The sequence below is a fragment of the Cannabis sativa genome, chromosome 2, assembly GCF_029168945.1.
Source record: "Cannabis sativa cultivar Pink pepper isolate KNU-18-1 chromosome 2, ASM2916894v1, whole genome shotgun sequence".
NCBI classification, from domain to species: Eukaryota; Viridiplantae; Streptophyta; class Magnoliopsida; order Rosales; family Cannabaceae; genus Cannabis; species Cannabis sativa.
The window spans coordinates 32,824,669-32,847,304 of NC_083602.1; the positions used below are offsets into that span (position 1 = coordinate 32,824,669).

At 33.6% G+C, this 22,636-nt stretch overlaps 4 protein-coding genes and 1 pseudogene across 6 annotated transcripts; 1 reads left to right on the forward strand and 4 right to left on the reverse strand.

The window, feature by feature from the left end:
• Positions 1 to 1,779: 1,779 nt before the first annotated feature.
• On the reverse strand, positions 1,780 to 3,514 carry LOC115719937 (uncharacterized). Its single transcript, XM_030649109.2, has 3 exons — positions 3,442 to 3,514; positions 2,626 to 3,356; positions 1,780 to 2,466 (listed from the first exon to the last, which is right to left on the reverse strand). The coding sequence occupies exons 1-3, from the start codon at positions 3,512 to 3,514 to the stop codon at positions 1,780 to 1,782; spliced, it is 1,491 nt and encodes a 496-aa protein (XP_030504969.2).
• Positions 3,515 to 7,271: 3,757 nt separating this feature from the next.
• LOC133034267 (uncharacterized) lies at positions 7,272 to 7,664 on the reverse strand. The gene has a single exon (XM_061109320.1). It carries the CDS (start codon positions 7,662 to 7,664, stop codon positions 7,272 to 7,274), a length of 393 nt encoding a protein of 130 aa, XP_060965303.1.
• A 2,241-nt stretch (positions 7,665 to 9,905) lies between these two features.
• Positions 9,906 to 11,080, reverse strand: LOC133034268 (uncharacterized). The gene is made up of 3 exons (XM_061109321.1): positions 10,868 to 11,080; positions 10,309 to 10,765; positions 9,906 to 10,210 (listed from the first exon to the last, which is right to left on the reverse strand). The coding sequence occupies exons 1-3, from the start codon at positions 11,078 to 11,080 to the stop codon at positions 9,906 to 9,908; spliced, it is 975 nt and encodes a 324-aa protein (XP_060965304.1).
• Positions 10,265 to 13,377, reverse strand: LOC115719936 (bidirectional sugar transporter SWEET4-like; annotated as a pseudogene).
• A 6,274-nt stretch (positions 13,378 to 19,651) lies between these two features.
• On the forward strand, positions 19,652 to 21,973 carry LOC115720671 (uncharacterized). 3 transcript variants are annotated; one of them, XM_061110490.1, is made up of 3 exons: positions 19,652 to 19,945; positions 20,410 to 20,567; positions 20,668 to 21,973. In XM_061110490.1, exon 3 carries the CDS (start codon positions 20,739 to 20,741, stop codon positions 21,636 to 21,638), a length of 900 nt encoding a protein of 299 aa, XP_060966473.1. In that variant the 5' UTR covers positions 19,652 to 19,945; positions 20,410 to 20,567; positions 20,668 to 20,738; the 3' UTR covers positions 21,639 to 21,973. The 3 variants fall into 3 exon arrangements, with proteins under 3 accessions (XP_060966473.1, XP_060966472.1, XP_060966474.1); XM_061110491.1 differs by lacking the exon at positions 19,652 to 19,945 and adding an exon at positions 20,223 to 20,284; XM_061110489.1 differs by having other exon boundaries at positions 19,653 to 20,151; positions 20,410 to 21,973.
• The last annotated feature ends 663 nt before the right edge of the window (positions 21,974 to 22,636 follow it).

The window sequence follows — 22,636 nt, forward strand, 5'->3', positions numbered from 1 at the left end:
AAAACTCAACCTCCCGTCTTTTCAGATCGGCATAACTTTTCTGTCTACTTTGGACGGTGAGCATCCTTTGTCGTATCTTTTCAACTGCTTCTGAAGCTTCCCTTACTGCTTCCGGACCTAAATAGCGTCTTTCTCCAACTTCATCCCAGTGAAGCGGTGATCTACATTTTCGTCCATACATCATCTCATATGGTGCATTTTGATTGTGGCTTGATAGCTATTATTGTAAGAGAACTCCATTAGAGGTAAATATTTACTCCACGAGCCAGTGAAGTCCAGTGTGCACGCTCGAAGCATATCCTCGAGTATTTGGATGGTGCGTTCAGATTGTCCATCTGTTTGGGGATGAAATGCTGTACTTAATTTCAACCGCGTCCCCATTGCCTTATGTAGACTCTCCCAGAACTTGGAGGTGAATACTGAACCTCTATCAGAGACTATTGTCTTTGGAACTCCATGCAGCCTCAATATCTCTTCCACGTACAGGTCAGCATACTGCTCTGCGTTGTAAGTAGACTTTACTAGAACAAAGTGTGCTGACTTGGTGAGTCTATCTATAATTACCCAAACTGAGTCGTGTTGCTTGGTTGTTCGGGGTAGTCCAGTCACAAAATCCATGGCTATATCTTCCCACATCCATTCAGGGATTTCCAGGGGTTGCAACATCCCTGCTGGTCTCTGATGTTCAGCCTTAACTTGTTGACATGTGAGGCATCTAGCTACAAATTCAGCTAAATCCTTCTTCATCCCTGGCCACCAATACAAGGTTTTTAAGTCATTGTACATTTTGGTTGACCCTGGATGCATTGAGTAGGGTGTAGTGTGTGCTTCCATCATGATCTTTCTTTTAAACTCTATATCGTTGGCTACACACACTCTTCCCTTATACCTCAACATGCTGTCTGTACCTTCGGAGAAATCTTCTGCCTCCTTCTCTGGCAGGCCTGCTCTTTTCTTCTGTAAGAACTCATCAACAATCTGTGCATCTTTTAGTTCTTGTAGCAGCGTTGAGACAATGGTTAGGTTAGCTAGTTTTGGAGTAAGGATCTCTATACCACTTCTTTGGAGTTCTTGTTGTAGTGGCCTTTCTATTTGTGCCAGTATTGCCAAGCTGGCATAACTGCGTCTACTTAGCGCGTCTGCTACCACGTTGGCCTTCCCCCGGTGGTAGTGCATTTCACAATCATAGTCCTTAACAAGCTCTAGCCATCGCCTCTGCCTCATGTTGAGTTCCTTTTGCGTAAAGAAGTACTTCAGGCTCTTGTGGTCGGTATAAATTTCACATTTCTCCCCGTAGAGATAGTGCCTCCATATTTTTAGCGCAAAACCTTCTGCTGCCAACTCCAGATCGTGTGTTGGGTACCTTTGTTCATACTCCTTAAGTTGTCTTGAGGCATACGCTACTACTTTGTCATTTTGCATCAACACGCATCCCAAACCTTGTTTCGATGCATCGCAGTACACCACAAACTTATCCTTGTTATTGGGAACACATAATACAGGGGTTGTTATTAGATTGTCCTTAAGTGTTTGGAAGCTACCCTCCCACTTTTCTGACCAGACAAATTTCTGCATCTTTCGAGTCAAGTTGGTTAGAGGAGTTGCGATCTTGGAAAATCCTTCAACAAAGCGTCTATAGTAACCAGCTAGACCCAAGAAGCTTCTTACTTCACTTGCAGTCTTAGGTGTTGGCCAGCTCTTGATCGCTTCGATCTTTGTAGGATCAACCTCGACTCCATCTTTGGAAACTATATGGCCTAGGAAGGCCACCTTCTCTAACTAGAATTCACATTTCTTGAATTTGGCATATAGTTGGTTCTCCTTAAGTCGGTTTAGAGTCATCCTCAGGTGTTCCTTATGTTCCTCCATAGTTTTGGAGTAGATAAGAATGTCATCAATGAATACAACAACAAACTTATCTAGGTACTCCTTGAACACCCTATTCATCATATCCATGAAGGCTGCTGGGGAATTAGTTAGTCCGAAAGACATTACCAAAAACTCATAGTGTCCATATCGTGTTTTGAATGCTCTCTTGGGTATGTCTTCCTTCCGGACCTTCAGCTGGTGATACCCAGATCTTAGATCTATCTTTGAGAACACAGTCGAGCCTTGCAATTGATCAAAGAGATCGTCAATCCTTGGCAGAGGGTACTTATTCTTGATGGTCATCTTGTTGAGCTCACGGTAGTCCATGCACATCCTCATACTTCCATCTTTCTTCTTGACGAAGAGTACCGGCGCACCCCAAGGTGAGTTACTCGGTCTGATGAACCCTTTGTCTAAGAGCTCCTGTAGTTGTATTTTAAGCTTTTTTAACTCATTAGGTGCCATTCTGTATGGAGCCTTTGAAATTGGATTAGTCCCTCGGGCTAATTCAATGATGAACTCCACCTCTCTATCTGGAGGTAGTCCCGGTAGATCTTCTGGAAAGATCTTCTGGAAAGACCTCTGGAAATTCACAGACTATGTGCACATTCTCCACATTTAGTTGTGTCTCTATTGCTCGATCCACTACGCTGACCAAGAATGCCAGACACCCCGCCTTCATTAGCTGACTAGCTTTTAGGGAAGAGATTAATGGAGTCCTAAGGGCCAGCTTGTCGCCCTTGAAAATAAACCGACCCCAGCCTTTGTTTCAAAAACGACCAGTTTCTTTCGGCAATTGATTATCGCGCCGTGACTAGATAGCCAATCCATCCTAAGTATAACATCATATTCCTTAATTTCCAGCTCTATTAGGTTGCCCATGAGTTCTTTGCTTTTGATTATGATAGGTACCTCTCGCATTCTTCTTGTTGATAGCATGGTTTCTCCCGAGGGTAATTCCGTCACAATACCACATCTAAGTAGGTCACATGGCTTATCTATACTATCAATTATCCTAGTAGCTATATAAGAATGAGTAGCTCCAAAATCAAAGAGAACATTACAAGGCAATCCGTAAATAGAAACCTGACCTGAGACAACAGTGTTGCTTGTGGCCGCTTCTCCTCTGGTGAGAGCAAACACTCGAGCTTGAGCGACTTGGTTCTCCTTCTTTTGTCCCTTTGGGCAATTTTTCTTCAAATGGCGTGGCTGCCCACAATTGTAGCACACCCCTGACTTCATCTTACACTCCCCAAGATGTTTCCTATTGCATGTGCGGCAAATTGGGAATTCGACATAGGACCTTTTTACCCCATTGTTGTTATTTTGGACCACTGTTTTCCCCTTTTTATCACGATCATTACTGTGATTTCCCTCGTGTTTTCTCTTATTCTCTTGATTTTCTCCATTGTTTCTTCGGGCTTCCCACTTAGCAGCATTCTCCTTCTTTATATCATTTTCAAGCAACTCAACTTCAAAAGCTTTTTCTAACACCTCAGCATAAAACTGTGTTGGTCCCCACCATAATTTTCACATCTTTTTTTAATCATGGGGTTCATCCCCTTCAAGAACCTTTTAACCCGAAGGGCCTCGGTTGGTACGATCTCTTGTGCAAACTTTGCCAGACGATCAAATTGCCTAGCATACTTCGTGACAGTGAGATTATTCTACCTCAGATTCATAAACTCATCTTCTTTTGCAGCCAGTATGGCAGTACTGTAGTACTTCCTGTTGAACACATCAACAAAGTCCAACCAGGTCATAGGTGTTATGTTGCGACTCTGTCTTACTACTTCCCACCAGATCTGTGCATCCTTTTTAAGTAGGCGGGCAGCACAGGATACTTTTTCCCTATCATTGAGGTCCATATATTCCAATATGGACTCCACTGAGTGCAACCATTCCTCAGCTTCAAGTGAGTCCGAGCTCCCATTGAATATTGGTGGTTGTTGTTTCCTGAATCGCTCGTACACAGGTTCAAAACGTTGTATTGGTTCTGGATTCAATGCAGCTGGTTGAAGAGCTAGGTTTCTAACGGGTGGATTTTGATTCCGGCGTAATTCCTCATTCTGAGCTTGTAGCCTTGCAATTTCTTGAGTTAGCTCCTCACGTATACGAGCGTTTTCTTGGAGTACCTCAGCTTGAGCATTGGGAGGTGCTTGTTGTTGTTCGAGTGTTACTTCATCTACCGGTGCTACCGATGCTCCTTGTCTACCTCCCCTACCGCTTTGGCCTCCACGTCGGCCTCCGCGTCGACCATCACCTCCGCCTCCGCCCCTTGCGGGTGCTGGAGCTGCATCCACGTGGATGTTTCTATTGCCGTTGATTCGAACTGATCTTCTTGGAGACATTATTTCCTAATGTTCCTTGTTTGTTTCTAAGAATCTCTAAAAGAAGATAAACTTAAATAAGATATCACTATTTTAAAAAAAAAAATGCCCATACTTACATAACTAGTTCACAAATAATTTCTATTTATTCAAAGATAAAATAAATAATCACATAAAATAATAAAACACACATTTTTTTTTTTTGATTACTTAAAGAAAATTTCTATGATTTTCTTTTTCAAGAGTCATATGGTGCTAACTAAAATCAAGTTCTAAAATTTTACCCAAAAATTTATTTTAAACTAACTTGAAATATATTTATATGTATTAAAAATTTTATTTCATATGGATAGTACCTAAACTTGGATATTGGTACTAAGGTTTTTTTTTTTTAAGTAAAATGCCAATTTAGAAATTACAAAAAAAAAAAAAAAATACACATAAAATGCAAGCATATATAATGGACTTACTTGGTGGCAAACGGAAACTTTTTGGCTGATGTGTGTAACTCGTGAGAACGTTCGGGACCGATATAACTGTGGCTCTGATACCAGACTGTAACGCCCGTACTTTTATAAAAATAATAATTTTGTTTACAAGCATTAAACGTGGAAAATCATAATATCGCATTTTTATTTAATACTTGAAAATGTTCACAGCTGGCCAGTTTTCGTACAAAAGACATAATAAATAATAACTAAAATAATTGCGACATAAATTTAATAGCGTAAATAAATAAGCAGAGCGCCCTAGACCGCCCGCAGTTATATGGTCCTCAACAAGTTCACACACACAAGCGTTTAAAGTTCCACTCGCCACCGGCATTCTAGACTTTCAGTTACCTTGGTCTGCACATGGTAATTTGATAAGGGTGAGCTACTAAACTCAGTAAGGAAATGTGTGTCAGGTAGTCACATAAATTAAAGAAAACACACAACTAAAATGCACATATCTAGCAATACATAAACTTATTTTGATCACTAGCAACTAATAACTAGTTTCTAAGCTAAATCACATAATAATGATTACGCCCGAGTTCGACTTTGGCAAATAAAATCGAGCTATTGGACTAAATGGCGGAGGGTTGGGTTCAGTAAAATCGTACCCACTACTAAATGGCCCCCTATCTACCATATAGACCCAACAGTCAAGTATTTAACCATTATCTTCTCGGTCAAACCATGTCACATAAACTATAATCTATCTAATTTAAATAATGTCAAACTACTATACATTATTTAAATAACATAACAATCATAACTAAATAATGTGAATCTTATAAACACACTATTTACATACCTACTTAAATAACATGAATCTTATAAACACATTATTTAAATATATACCTTTAGCAATGGCCATGCTCTAATACTGTAAACATATATAAATAACATGAATCTTATAAACATATTATTTAAATATATATTATACAGTACATTAAATAACAAACAATAAAGAGTCAGGCAGAAGACCTTAGTTAACTTCTCTTTTACTATTCCCACTCTTCCTATGAATGTTATTACATACAGAAAACTTATGTTTTTCTACTTAATTTCCTTACCTCGAATATGGAGTCCTAGCCTTGATTGCAATGAAAGTGACCCTTGAGAAATAATTGTATTATGAAAAACCTAAATTTCATACTTATTAATTAGAACACATTATAGGGGTATATATATACATATATATATATATATGAAACCTTAAATTTGAATTTAGAAACCGAAAATTATAAAATGATATACCTTAGCTTCCAATAAGATCTAGTTGAGCACTAAAACTTGAATGTAAAAATGATAGTGATGATGTTGATATATATAAGTAAATAATAGTAGTGTATATATATATAAATACGTAAGAGGTTGGTGGTGGTGATATGTGAGTATGAAAAAAATGATGGAGATAAAGGATTAGTGTTGAGAGAGTATTGATAGTGGTGTTATTACGGTGAAATGAAAGAAAGAAAATCTTAAAAGGATAAGATGTTGTAAGCTTCTAAATGTGAAATGTAATCAAAAAGAATGATTCTATTTATAAGGCTATCAACTAATAAAACCATGGTCTCCTAACTATGATGTGATCCCTAGTTAACTATGGTTAACTAATTTAAATAATAGTTAAAAGGCTTAAACTCCAACTATCTCATAAATACTCGGTCAAAACCTCAACAGTATAGAAGAACTCTCCTTATGACCTATATACACTAAGGTCTAATCTTCAATAGTTTGTTTATCATGAGACTAACCCTCCTAGGCCTCCACGTAACATTCTCTCTAGACTAGGATTTGAATTTTGAATTGTCTTCTAGTCACATTTCATGCATACATATATACTTATATATTTTGTTTAATTGATTCACAGCTATTTTAAGAGATTATATATATTGATATATATATACTACTATTAATACTTTGCTATATCTAACTTATCATTACTATATATGAAATGAATAAACTCTTCTAATTATCCGAATATCACTCCCACTACATCAACTAAAGCCACGATCCTAGACCTATTCTTTATATTCAAAAATTAAATTTGAATTATCTCCTTTATTCATGCACTTCTAAAACTTAGAAAGAACTCACTCCACCTATTGCATGCCTAGTTCTATGCATACATTTATCTTACCACATTCTCTGAGATAATATAATATATATATATATAACACTTCAACTTTAAAACCAATTCAATCCTATGCCACGTATGATCTTAATAATTTACTAGTCAAAATGATTTTATTTTATATTCTCTTAACAAAACTCATTACTTATTTAGTAGGAACAAGAATAATTATTATAATAAAATAGGTGTAGGTCACATCCCAACTTAAATAAGTCCTACACATAATGGGCTAAGATTTTAAGCTCATAATCAATTAGATACGTATAAATTACAAAAATGACATAATTCTCATAACTTAAAGAAAATATCATTTTAATTAATGAGTAAATAACATATTCCATGTAATCACTATTTCCACATCGAGATAACTAGATTAACGTAAAAATAATAACTAAATATTTTGGTTATTACAATCTACCCTCCTTAAAGGAATTTCGTCCTCGAAATTTACTTACTTGAGAATAACTTGGGGTACCGTTTCTGCATGTTCGTCTCCAACTCCCATGTCGCTTCTCTATCAGAACTATCACTCCACAGGATTTTAACTAAGGGTATAGTCTTATTTCGTAAGACTTTTATTCCCTTTTCTATCACGCGCACAGGGCGTGCCATATAACTCATGTCCTGCTGCAAGTTCAAGTTCTCGTATTTAAGAACATGAGTCGGATCAGGTACATACTTACGTAACATGGAAATGTGGAAAACATTATGCGTTTCTGCTAATGTTGGCGGTAGGGCCAAACGGTAAGCTACCTGACCAACTCTGTCCAGTATCTCGAAAGGACCTATAAATCTTGGGCTTAACTTTCCTCGTTTTCTGAAACGCATAATTCCCTTCATAGGTGATACCTTTACGAACACTAAGTCCCCTATAGAAAACTCAACCTCGCGTCTTTTCGGATCGGCATAACTTTTCTGTCTTCTTTGGGCGGTGAGCATCCTTTGCCGTATCTTTTCAACTGCTTCTGAAGCTTCCACTCATCGCTTCTGGACCTAAATAGCGTCTTTCTCCAACTTCATCCCAGTGAAGCGGTGATCTACATTTTCGTCCATACAGCATCTCATATGGTGCCATTTTGATTGTGGCTTGATAGCTATTATTGTAAGAGAACTCCATTAGAGGTAAATATTTACTCCACGAGCCAGTGAAGTCCAGTGCACACGCTCGAAGCATATCCTCGAGTATTTGGATGGTGCGTTCAGATTGTCCATCTGTTTGGGGATGAAATGCTGTACTTAATTTCAACCGCGTCCCCATTGCCTTATGTAGACTCTCCCGTAACTTGGAGGTGAATACTGAACCTCTATCAGAGACTATTGTCTTTGGAACTCCATGCAGCCTCAATATCTCTTGCACGTACAGGTCAGCATACTGCTTTGTGTTGTAAGTAGACTTTACTGGAACAAAGTGTGCTGACTTGGTGAGTCTGTCTATAATTACCCAAACTGAGTCGTGTTGCTTGGTTGTTAGGGGTAGTCCTGTAACAAAATCCATGGCTATATCTTCCCACTTCCATTCAGGGATTTCCAGGGGTTGCAACATCCCTGCTGGTCTCTGATGTTCAGCCTTAACTTGTTGACATGTGAGGCATCTAGCTACAAATTCAGCTACATCCTTCTTCATCCCTGGCCACCAATACAAGGTTTTTAAGTCATTGTACATTTTGGTTGACCCTGGATGCATTGAGTAGGGTGTAGTGTGTGCTTCCATCATGATCTTTCTTTTAAGTTCTATATCGTTGGCTACACACACTCTTCCCTTATACCTCAACATGCTGTCTGTACCTTCGGAGAAATCTTCTGCCTCCTTCTCTGGCAGGCCTGCTCTTTTCTTCTTTAAGAACTCATCAACAATCTGTGCATCTTTAAGTTCTTGTAGTAGCGTTGAGACAATGGTTAGGTTAGCTAGTTTTGGAGTAAGGATCTCTATACCACTTCTTTGGAGTTCTTGTTGTAGTGGCCTTTCTATTTGTGCCAGTATTGCCAAGCTGGCATAACTGCGTCTACTTAGCGCGTCTGCTACCACGTTGGCCTTCCCCCGGTGGTAGTGCATTTCACAATCATAGTCCTTAACAAGCTCTAGCCATCGCCTCTGCCTCATGTTGAGTTCCTTTTGCGTAAAGAAGTACTTCAGGCTCTTGTGGTCGGTATAAATTTCACATTTCTCCCCGTAGAGATAGTGCCTCCATATTTTTAGCGCAAAAACTACTGCTGCCAACTCCAGATCGTGTGTTGGGTACCTTTGTTCATACTCCTTAAGTTGTCTTGAGGCATACGCTACTACTTTGTCATTTTGCATCAACACGCATCCCAACCCTTGTTTCGATGCATCGCAGTACACCACAAACTTATCCTTGTTATTGGGAACACATTATATAGGGGCTGTTATTAGATTGTCCTTAAGTGTTTGGAAGCTACCCTCCCACTTTTCTAACCAGACAAATTTCTGCATCTTTCGAGCCAAGTAGGTTAGAGGAGTTGCGATCTTGGAAAATCCTTCAACAAAGCGTCTATAGTAACTAGCTACACCCAAGAAGCTTCTTACTTCACTTGCAGTCTTAGGTGTTGGCCAGCTCTTGATCGCTTCGATCTTTGTAGGATCCACCTCGACTCCATCTTTGGAAACTATATGGCCTAGGAATGCCACCTTCTCTAACCAGAATTCACATTTCTTGAATTTGGCATATAGTTGGTTCTCCTAAAGTCGGTTTAGAGTCATCCTCAGGTGTTCCTCATGTTCCTCCATATTTTTGGAGTAGATAAGAATGTCATCAATGAATACAACAACAAACTTATCTAGGTACTCCTTGAACACCCTATTTATCATATCCATGAAGGCTGCTGGGGAATTAGTTAGTCCGAAAGACATTACCAAAAACTCATAGTGTCCATATCGTGTTTTGAATGCTGTCTTGGGTATGTCTTCCTTTCGGACCTTTAGCTGGTGATACCCAGATCTTAGATCTATCTTTGAGAACACAGTCGAGCCTTGCAATTGATCAAAGAGATCGTCAATCCTTGGTAAAGGGTACTTATTCTTGATGGTCACCTTGTTGAGCTCACGGTAGTCCATGCACATCCTCATACTACCATCTTTCTTCTTGATGAAGAGTACCGCGCACCCCAAGGTGAGTAACTCGGTCTAATGAACCCTTTGTCTAAGAGCTCCCGTAGTTGTATTTTAAGCTCTTTTAACTCATTAGGTGCCATTACGTATGGAGCCTTTGAAATTGGATTAGTCCCCGGGGCTAATTCAATGACGAACTCCACCTCTCTATCTGGAGGTAGTCCCGGTAGATCTTCTGGAAAGACCTCTGGAAATTCACAGACTATGTGCACATTCTCCACATTTAGTTGTGTCCCTATTGCTCGATCCACTAAGTTGACTAAGAATGTCAGACACCCCGCCTTCATTAGCTGACTAGCTTTTAGGGAAGAGATTAATGGAGTCCTAAGGGCCAGCTTGTTGCCCTTGAAAATAAACCGATCCCAGCCTTTGTTTCAAAAACGACCAGTTTCTTTCGGCAATTGATTGTCACGCCGTGACTAGATAGCCAATCCATCCTAATTATAACATCATATTCCTTCATTTCCAGCTCTATTAGGTCGCCCATGAGTTCTTTGATTTCGATTATGATAGGTACATCTCGCATTCTTCTTGTTGATAGCATGGTTTCTCTCGAGGGTAATTCCGTCACAATACCACATCTAAGTAGGTCACATGGCTTATCTATACTATCAATTATCCTAGTAGCTATATAAGAATGAGCAGCTCCAGAATCAAAGAGAACATTACAAGGCAATCCGTAAATAGAAACCTGACCTGAGACAACAGTGTTGCTTGTGGCCGCTTCTCCTCTGGTGAGAGCAAACACTCGAGCAGGAGCGGCTTGGTTCTCCTTCTTTTGTCCCTTTGGGCAATTTTTCTTCAAATGGCCTGGCTGCCCGCAATTGTAGCACACCCCTGACTTCAACTTTCACTCCCTAAGATGTTTCCTATTGCATGTGCGGCAAATTGGGAATTCTACATAGGACCTTTTTACCCCATTGTTGTTATTTTGGACCACTGTTTTCCCCTTTTTATCACGATCATTACTGTGATTTCCCTCGTGTTTTCTCTTATTCTCTTGATTTCCTCCATTGTTTCTTCGGGCTTCCCACTTAGCAGCATTCTCCTTCTTTATATCATTTTGGAGAAACACAGCTTCAAGAGCTTTTTCTAACACCTCAGCATAAACTATGTTGGTCCCCACCATGATTTTCACATCTTTTTTTAATCATGGGGTTCATCCCCTTCAAGAACCTTTTGACCCGAAGGGCCTCGGTTGGTACGATCTCTTGTGCAAACTTTGCCAGACGGTCAAATTGCCTAGCATACTCCGTGACAGTGAGAATGAGTCAAAGTCAAAGTCAAAAGGGTGAGAATAAAAATGAAAACAAGCTCAGCAAGAACAACAAGAACAACTTTAATCCTTTTCTTCTTATCTCAGAAGATTAAGAAGATGATTAAGTATGTACACTCAATTACAAAACCAGACCCATTTATAGTCACAACCAAAATACTTCCTGGATGAATAAAAGGGAGCCCATAAAGTGTCCAAACAAGACGATTTATAACTGTAGCCAAGTATGGCACAGATGAGTATTGCTCCATTGATTTTCTTTTCCATATTTGAATAAATGTTGGCGTATAATTAATAATAATAATTAATCAATTAGCTACAGTATTAACCACCTTTTTATTTGTTCATCATTATTGTGACATAATAATCAGGGCCGGGCCTGAAAAAATGGGGGCCTAAGACGATATAAAATTTTGGGCCCCTTCATAAATAAGTGGTTCAAGTAATACTATTCAACAATGAAGCAAATGATAAGAAAAATGGCATAAACTCGACACTCTTAGTAGTAATTACCAATTTCTGCACCAAAAAAAAAAAGAAACAATTAAAATCAAACAAGAACTACTGATATTAAAAAGTAAGTAATTAATAACTAGTAACTAATAATTTACCATAACAATAATGGAACAAAGATAAATCATTATATTAAAGAGTATACAAATGGTACCAACAATGGTTGATCTTTTCTTGTGAGAATGTGTCAAAGTCAAAGTCAAAAGAGTGAGAATAGAAATGAAAACAAGCTCAGCAAGAACAACTTTAATCCTTTTCTTCTTATCTCAAAAGATTAAGAAGATAATTAAGTATGTAAACTCAATTACAAGACGAGACCCACTTATAGTAACAATCAAAATACTTCCTGGATTAATAAAAGGGAGCCCATAAAGTGTCCAAACAAGACAATTTATAAGTATAGCCAAGTATGGCACAGCTGAGTATTGCTCCATTGATTTTCTTTTCCATATTGGAATAAATGTTGGCCTGTAATTAATAATAATAATTAATTAATTAGCTACATTGTTAACCACCTTTTTATTTGTTCATCATTATTGTGACATAATAATCAAGGCCGGCCCTGAAAAAATTGGGACCAAAGACGATATAAAATTTTGGGCCCCTTAATAAATAAGTGGTCCAAGTAATACCATTCAACAATGAAGCAAATGATAAGAAAAATGGCATAAACTCCATACTCTTAGTAGTAATTACTAATTTCTGCACCAAAAACAATAAACAACTAAAATCAAAAAAGAAATAATGATATTAAAAAGTAACTAATTAATAACTATTAACTAGTAATTTACCATAACAGCCAATAGAGTAGCATACATCGTGATATTAAAGAGTATACAAATGGTACCAACAATGCTTGCGAGAATGAGTCAAAGACAAAGTCAAAAGGGTAGTAACTAGTAATTTACCATAACAGCCAATAGAATAGCATACATCGTGATATTAAAGAGTATACAAATGGTACCAGCAATGCTTGCGAGAATGAGTCAAAGACAAAATCAAAAGGGTGAGAATAGAAATGAAAACAAGCTCAGCAAGAACAACAAGAACAACTTTAATCATTTTCTTCTTATCTCAGAAGATTAAGAAGATGATTAAGTATGTACATTCAATTACAAGACCAGACCCATTTATAGTCACAACCAAAATACTTCCTGATGAATAAAAGAGAACCCATAAAGTGTCCAAACAAGACAATTTATAAGTGTAGCCAAGTATCGCACAGCTGAGTATTACTCTATTAATTTTCTTTTCCATATTTGAATAAATGTCGACCTGTAATTAATAATAATAATAATAATAATAATAATAATAATTAACTACATTATTAAACACTCTTTATTTGTTCATCATTATTGTGACATGATAATCAGGGTCGACCCTGACAAAATAGGGGTCTAAGACGATATAAAATTTTGGGCCCCTTAATAAATAAGTGGTCCAAGTAATACCATTCAACAATGAAGCAAATGATAAGAAAAATGGCATAGACTCCACACTCTTAGTAGTAATTACTAATTTCTGCACCAAAAACAATAAACAATTAAAATCAAACAAGAAATAATGATATTAAAAAGTAACTAATTAATAACTAGTAACTAGTAATTTACCATAACATCCAATGGAGCAGCATACATCATGATATTATAGAGTTTACAAATGGTACCAACAATGCTTTCGAGAATGAATCAAAAGGGTGAGAATAGAAATGAAAACAAGCTCAGCAAGAACAACAAGAATAACTTTAGTCCTTTTCTTCTTATCTCAGAAGATTAAGAAGATGATTAAGTATGTACACTCAATTACAAGACCAGACCCATTTATAGTCACAACCAAAATACTTCCTGGATGAATAAAAGGGAGCCCATAAAGTGTCCAAACAAGACAATTTATAAGTGTAGCCAAGTATGGCACAGCTGAGTATTGCTCCATTGATTTTTTTTTTCATATTTGAATAAATGTTGGCCTGTAATTAATAATAATAATAATAATAATAATTAATTAGCTACATTATTAACCGCCTTTTTATTTGTTCATCATTATTGTGACATAATAATCAGGGCCGACGATAAAAAAATGGAGGCCTAAGATTTAGGGCCCCTTAATAAATAAATTAAAAAATTAACCTAAAAAATGATATGCTACATTTCATAACATAAAAGTAAAAAAATATATTAAAAATCTGAAATAAGTTTTAAAGTATTACAAAAATTAATAGATTTGTATTTTTTAATTTGTTCTATCATCCATAATAATATTTTTATCTTTTCAAAATTTCAACCATATAATAAATCAAATTCATGAAGAAAAAAAAAAGAAAAAACTATCAAGTTTATATTTATCTATAGGTAAAATAATTTCTAACAACTACATTAAATTATAGGCCATAATTATAATAAGATATTTAAAAAGAAATAAATTAAATTCACTTCAAGTAATATTTATGAAAAAAATTATTTATTATTATTATCGAAATTAATTATTATATCTTGATTAATGATTTTTCTTCATAATATTAAAAATATAATTTTGATTAAAGCAAGATAAATATGGAAATAAAAACATGATAAGAGAAGTAGGAAAATAGACAAAAAAATAAAGAAAATAAAAAAAAAAAAATAGATAAACTTATAAAATGTTAGATTTAGAAAAAAAGTTTAAATAATATTTATGTATTAAAATTTTTTTGGCTTTAGTTATTAGTTATTAAGTTTATATGCATTTATAGTTGTTTCTTAGAAAAAAAAAATTAATAATAAAAACTAAGTTTGGTGGTTTCAAACTCAGGTCCCAAGAAAACATAATACCTGCCACTATTTAGGCTGCCATTATGTTGGGTCCAACTTAACTATATTTAATGTTAATTTTAATTAAATATAGTAATTAAGTAATTAGGTCTTAAAATTTTAAATGGGCCCCTAGAAAGAGTGGGCCCTAGGCACGGGCCTAGCCCGCCTATGCCTAGGGCCGGCCTTGCTTTCTACGAATGTCTCACACTCATATCTCAATTCTGAAGATTTCAATTCAAAAAATTGCCCCAAGTCGAAGTGCGATTTTGTCCACGACAAGCCTAAAAACGATTCGACGAACGCAAGTCGAGCTCTAAAATTTGACGATAATCATCCGGAGTCATTCTAACCATTAGATCACATCAATGGTCAAGATTAGCTTAGAATGAATTTTCATATTTTTGTATTTCGTTATTAATATTTTAATGGACCTCCATACCTATAAAAGGATAACTCCACTAACTCACCTTTTACATTTTTCTAAGTCTCCTTAAGGTTAGAGCATATTTCTCTAGTTTTTCGTGAGCAATAAAAACTCGAAGTAGACGTAGCTCTATTGTCATCGCAACTTGAGGAGTGAACTACTTTAAATTGTGGCGTCTCTTTTATTTAATTTCTTTCATCTATTACTTTTCTCGCCAATCAAGCGAGACAATGGTGATCAATTTTCAGCGTCAACAGTAATCTTATTCTCATTAATTGAATTATATTATTTGGTTGAAAACAAGAATCTTATATATTATTTTAAAAAATTAAATTAAATAAAAAATAATTTCTTATTATATCTATTTAATATTAATTATACATAAATACAAGATAATTATTCTAAAAATATATATTTATTAATTAATAAATATAAAATTTTAGGGGAATTACCACATATACTATTTTTTAACTTTTTTTCTTTTTCAAATTTATGGTTTGCGTTTTTTCTAAAGTGGTTGCAGTGCTAGTTGCAATAGGAGTTTCTGTACGATTTTTTTGTTACAATTTAGGTTGCAGTGCTAGTTGCAATATGGGTTTCTATGTAAAATTTCGTAAAAATACAAAAAAAAAAAAAAAAAAAAAAAAAAAAAACTGTTTTAAAGTGTAAAAATAAAAAAGGCCCAAAATTTTATTCTATTTTTTATTAATTAAAATAAATATTCATGTACGCTTTCAAAAAAAATGAATATTCATATATATATATATATATATATATTTATTACTATGTTATTTATTTTTATTTTTGTTATGCATTATGCATACACATACTATTGCCAGTAACATAAAATTAACACAATATTTTTTTATCAAAAAAAAAAAAAAACTATCTCACACAAAATATATATTACAAGATTTTTTTGTAATAAATCATAATATTAATACTATTTAAATTTACTATTCAAATTAATATAATTAAAGAAGGAAATAATTCTAACCTATCTTTTTTTAAGGAGTAATTATATTACATCATATCATTCCATTCCAAACAGCTGTTAATAATCCTCTCTATTTTTCACATTTTATTATGACGGGAAATTGGAGCTTTTCGCGGATCGGGTCGGAGCCCCTGCCAGATGGGGCAGCCCCGCCCCGGGACAATCTGGTCGATACCCGGGTATTCGCCAGTCCAATGAGCTAATTTTGGCTTAACTTGGACTTACGGCTTTCAGTTACAGAAATTAAATGTAAAAGAAAAGAAAAAAGAATTAGAGTTAAAAAAAAAAATGGAACCGTTTCTTTAGACAGGTAGCATAATACAGCTGGCATAAGTTTGTCGTCTATAAAGAAAGAGCGTGTAGAAAACGCGCCAAGGAATATTGAAATGGAAGGCAAATAAAGTGAAAGGGTAGTTAATAAAGGCTAAACTAAAATTAAAGCAAATAATAATAATAATTATAATAATAATGGTGAACCACTCTTCCACTCTTTAGCCTCAACAATCAATATAATCATCATCCTAAAAAAAACAAACCGACTCGTCACAGATTCCATTGGAAAGATAAAATAGGAGGAGCCTCCCCTGTCCTCCTCCACTCATGTTTATATATTTCACATAGTAATACATTTCAAGTAAATTTCGTGAAGTAGGGAAGAATGATTTTTTTTTTTTATTACAATGAAAAATGATTTGAAATCATATTTGTGATTTGCGAGTTAAAAAAAAAAAGAAAAAGAAAGATTTGGTGGTAGATTGGGAATGATGAAATTGAAATAGGATATATCATATATGTTATAAATAGAAATGTGAGCTAATTGGTATATGTTAATGTGCTTTTTTAAACATTTTATCATCAACTTATTTTATGTACAAGATCAATAACGATATGGATAAATTTAAGGTGATATTTGATTTGGTGTAATAGAAATGCAATGATAATGGTAATAGTAGTGTAATGGAATAGGAATCGTAATGGTAATTACAGTTTAGTTTGTGGTTGAAATAAATATTATAATTAAAATTATTGTATTTAATTTATTGTGGGAATGTAATAGAATAAAATGTATATTGACCAAAATATTTTTATTACTTTTAACTTTTATAATTATAAAATATTTAAATAAAATTAGCTAAGATAGACTTTTTAATTTATTTTTATTATAATATTATATTAATTTTGTAATAGATTGTAATTGACTAATTGTAATGACCATTACAATAATTTTTTTATTATAATAAGGATTACAATGTAATAGATTACAAAATTAAAAAAAATAAAATAAAAAGCAAGCAAGTAATGAATATATTGATTACTATTACAATTCTCATTTCTATAAACTAAACATGCCCTAACTTTCAACGGTAAGGAGAAAAAAGCCAAGCAAGTTTATAAAATGCACATGATGAAAAAATGTGTGTACGCTTTTTTATGATAGAAGTTTTTGGTCAAGACTCAAGCTCACGTAACTAGTGAAATAATCCTTTTCATTACGTGTTTCATGTGTATTAGCTTAGCCACTAGGATGCTTTTTTTTTTTTTTTAAAAAAAAAAGTTATTTTAAAGAATGACCAATAAATACAAAAAAACAATAAATATATGTAAATGTAGTTTTTATTTTTTTTACGGAAAATACTATTACGGATGAAAAAAAATACTAAAAGACACCAATAATAATATTTAGGACCATTTAAAGTTTAAATATGTAAATGAATTATTATTAGCATTTGATGGGTTAGTGTTTTACAAATGATTAGTTATTTTTATAATAATTATTTTATTAAGTACTTTTTAGAGTCTAAGAAGTATAAAAATAGTATATATCAAAAACAAAAAGTAAAGTCTTAATTACAATTTTTTATTATAATTTTTTAATCAATTTTTACACTCAAAATCACATGTCGTTATTCGTAATAGTTACAATATTATCCGTGTAAATTTTTTAAAATTTTCAAATAGTTTATAGTATCAAAAATAAAGTTCTTGATATTTCAGTTTACCGTGTTTAAAAAATTTAAAAAATTTATATAGATCTAGATGATATTATAACTATTACAAACACTGCTATAAAAAAATTCAAAAAAAAAATATTTCAACATGTGTTTTCGAGCACAAAAGTAGATTAAGAGATTGTAATAGGAGATTGACGATAGTCCTTCTCTAATAGTATGTATACACTTTTTAGTCTATCTTCATATTTCATACTTGAATAGTAGTGTATAATGTGAATGAATTTTGACACATGTTACATAAAATATTTAATGGAGTTTCTATATTTACGTTCAGTACAATCACTTTTTAAGTTAACTAGTAAAAAATTTCGCTTTGCGACAAATTTTTAAAAAATATATAAATTATTTTCATGAAATAAATTATGTCTTTTATTATAAAAATTTAATTAAATGATATAAATTGAGCGAAATGATTATGACAAAAGTACTAATATAAATTATGTTTTGCTTTATAAATATATAGATATTTATAAATTATATTTTTAATTATTTTAAATATTATTAAGAAATCACGTCAAAAAAAATATTATTAAGAATTTTAGATATTTATCAAATAAAAAAACATAAAATTAAATAATTAAATAATTAAAATTTAATGAAATATTACAAATAAGTCAAAAAATTTGAAAAAAAATCAAGAATATATGTTGTATTGATAAAAAGTTATAACTAATTAAATAAGAATCATCAATTACACATACAAAAATGATGTAATATTAATTTTGCACAAACTAAAGTGAAAGAAATAGTGATCTATAAATAGTCTCTAAGTGTTATACCACATTCATTTTTAAATAACGTGAAATATTTTTTTCAAAATAACTCACTAAGGGTTCGTTTGGTACGCTATATTACACCGTGTTGTATTGTATAGTATTATATTGAATTGTTTTTTTATGTAAAACTATATGTGGTATTAATTTTTATGGACACCTAAATATATAATATTTCAGTATAAATTAAAGGTTAACATTGTATTATATAAAAATATGATATATAATCCAATTCAATATAATATAATACGACCTAATACGACGTTTCAAACGAGTCTTAAAAAGTAAAATTAATAAAATTTTTAAAAAATAAATAAAAAAATATAAACACGATTTTTCATCCAAAAAAATAAAAAATAAAAATATGAGAAAAAGATAAATTAAAATAGAATTAAAAAGGTGTCATGTCATCGCCTATATTTCTCGTTTATATAGATACATAAATATAGATTTTGAGAACTAAATTTAATGAGTGCTGCTAGTACCTCTAAACATGTCGTTTTGCAATTAAATAGTGATATTTTTTAAAAATTATTATATTAAGTTATATGAGATTCGATATTTAATTGCACCAATAACAATATTAATATAAAGAAGCATTGACTATTTCGGCACCAGTAATGCCTAGCACCCTTAAGATGTGTCGCCTTGCGATCGACTACCGATACTCTCTAAAAGCTATTATATTAAACTATATAGGACCCGATACTTAATTAAACCAATAACAATATTAACACGTAGGAGGATCTTGGCCACTACGTGTTCTTTTAACATTTCTCAAATTGAATACATATTTTACACGATTGTCTTAGCATTTCTCTCTCAATAAGTGAAGGTGCAATAATTAAAATTCAGAATCGTGCTTGCATTTACATTAAATAATACTACATAGGATCATAGGAGTCGGTCTCTCTTCTCGTACCCACTTTTGAAAAAAGAAAAAACACACACACAAAATGAAGTTACCACCTTTATTTTTATTTAATTTAATTACACACTATTATTTGGTTCATTAATGAAATTTCCATTCAACTAAAAACCTTATTTTCATTCCTCTTCTTTTTCCTAGTCCTTTTCCCCCCTTGAATTTGCTTTTCCTAGTGTAGTAGTAATAATAGTAGTAGTACTCGACTTATGTCCAAGTTTTTCTCAGAGAAAATTCTTGCATCGTTTTGGGTCTCTGGTTTCTTTTCTCATGTGGGCATGTCAGGTCAGTTAAAAAAAAAAAAAAGAGTTCACTGTCACATTCATATAAGAGAGAATATTAGTGAAATAATAAGGGAAATGAGTTCACTTTTCTGAGTGTGTTGTAGAGTAGTACTCTTTTAAAAAAAATTCAGCCTTTCCAGCAATACTAGTCTAGTTTTGTTCTTGTTTAGTCTTTCCTTTTATATAGCTGTCTCTATCGTTAAGGAGGTATTTTTACTCTCATCTTTTTTTTCGCTTGTGTACTATATTATATGTATTTTTTTCGAATTATCTTTGGTGGGTATTTGCTATTTTTTTAAAAAATAAAAATAAATATTTTTGTTATTTTTTTTGGACAGAGGTATGGTTGATAGTGAAGCAAGTATACTTTTTGTCTGTTTCTGTATTTGATTTATTTTATTTTTTTGCTAAAACTACATTCTCAAATTTTGTCTGTTAATCTTGATGTGTTTGTTTCCTTTTCAGCTTTCTCTTCTCTGAGCTTGGATGAGTGGGTTTCTTTTTGGGTGCGTGTAGAGAGATATGCTTCAAATTCTTATTCATTCAGATCAAGTCAAGGCTGAGAATGAGATATTGTAACATTTCTGAGATGGGTTTTTCGTTTTGGCTTATGATAATTTGAGGTAAACAGATTCAGTCCCTTTGAACTGTTGCTATCCCTTTTTCTTATCTATGATATTTTTGTTTTGAGAGCTTTCTTTATTTTTAAAAATTGGACGCCAGTTGTTCGTTAAATTGGTGGAGAGTGAAGTTTTGAAAGTGAATTTAAGTTTTGCCAAAATTAGAAAAAAAAAATGAGAGATTTCCCATCTTGTTTCGGTGAAAATGGAGTTCAAGTTGCGGATTCTTCTTCGTCGAGCAGCAGTAAGAATGCCCAGAATTTGGTTACTTGTGTGTATCAATGCCGGCTTCGAGGAAGGTCTTGCTTGATTACTGTTTCATGGAGTAAAAACTTGATGGGTCAAGGCCTTACAGTTGGAATCGACGACTCATCGAATCATTGTCTCTGTAAGGTTGATATTAAACCATGGTTGTTCTCCAAGAGAAGAGGTTCAAAGAGTTTAGAAGCGTATTCTAGTAAGATTGATATATATTGGGACTTTTCTTCTGCTAAATTTGGATCCGGGCCTCAACCATTGGAGGGATATTATGTGGGTGTTGTGGTAGATCGACAAATGGTTCTCCTTCTCGGGGATTTGAGAAAAGAAGCTTTCAAAAAGACTAGTGCAACTCCTATGCCTTCAGATGCTGTTTTTGTTGCAAAGAAAGAACACATCTTTGGTAAGAGGGTTTTCAGCACCAAGGCTCAGTTTTGCAACAATGGTCAAATTCATGATCTTGTGATAGAATGTGACACGATTGGAGTGACTGATCCGTGCCTTATGATCAGGGTAGATGGTAAGACTCTGATGCAAGTGAAGAGGCTTAGATGGAAGTTCAGGGGAAACCATACCATCTTGGTTGATGGTCTTGCAGTTGAAGTTTTCTGGGATGTCCACAGTTGGCTCTTTGGTACATCACTTGGGAATGCTGTTTTCATGTTCAAGACATGCCTGTCTGCCGAGATGTTGTGGTCTAGTCAATCTCTAGCCGACCCGAATGCTTTACCGTGGTCTTTTTCGCAGCGATTTTCTGATAGTAAAGGGTCATCTCTTGGTTTTTCCCTGATATTATATGCTTGGAAGAATGAATAGAGTGAGGCAAAGGTTCTTCATTGAGAGCTATTTGCTTTGCTAACTGTGAGTGAGTAGTGATGATTCTTGTCAACTATGCTTGGATTACACCAGATTAAAATTATATATGAATCCATTTGTTCTTTTTGTTGTCGTTTTATTTTTTCTTTTTCACTTCACTATTCAGTAAATTAGGCCACATGAATAGATCACAGACATTTTTTTTCATTCCCCTTCTGCTGGTTGTATATCCCTCTTACAATGTTAAATTGGTTCTCAATATGTTTTCCCCCTCTAGTGAATATTCTGTTAACAAAATCATGATTTTGAATCTTATTTTGCCTACTCAAACAAAAGTTTGTCTTTGCTTCTATTGTGATATCATTTTTTAGTGAGAATCACTTGCAATTTCTTTAATGTTTAATTTCCATCAATAGCAATTGAATTCATTTCTGGTCACCGAAAATGGGGATGTGGATAGATTAAGGTTGTTATGGAACATTTGTGTCTCCTCAAACTTTATTTACTGTATCTGTTGGTCATTTTCGTGTTCACTTCTGAATATGGGATGAATCACACAATGTCACTCAAAATTCATTGATTTCAGTATTGATTTTTTTACGTAGTAATCTTATTTGAATTGTTCATGGATGATATTTCTAAGACGTTAATTTGATTCAATCTCATAATCTTACTAAAGTAAACAATTACTCATCTATTTATTCTGGTTGTACCAGGCTTATAAGATTATATACTTTAAATTTTGTACTTATTAAGAATTTAGTGACATTCTTACACCATATATTATTAACCATGCAGTCTTATGCTAAGAAATTCAGTGTTCAGTGTTATGTAACTTGGTACTCACCTGTTTTTTTCATTCTGTTTTTTCACTATGGAAAATGTGATATTAATACTTGAAGCTTTAATTTCTGGTCTTTTCGTTGTGCCTTCCATTTTACCTGTGAAGGATGTAAAGTAGTGCTAGTGAGTTGAGAAGGACAATTAAGGTGCATAGA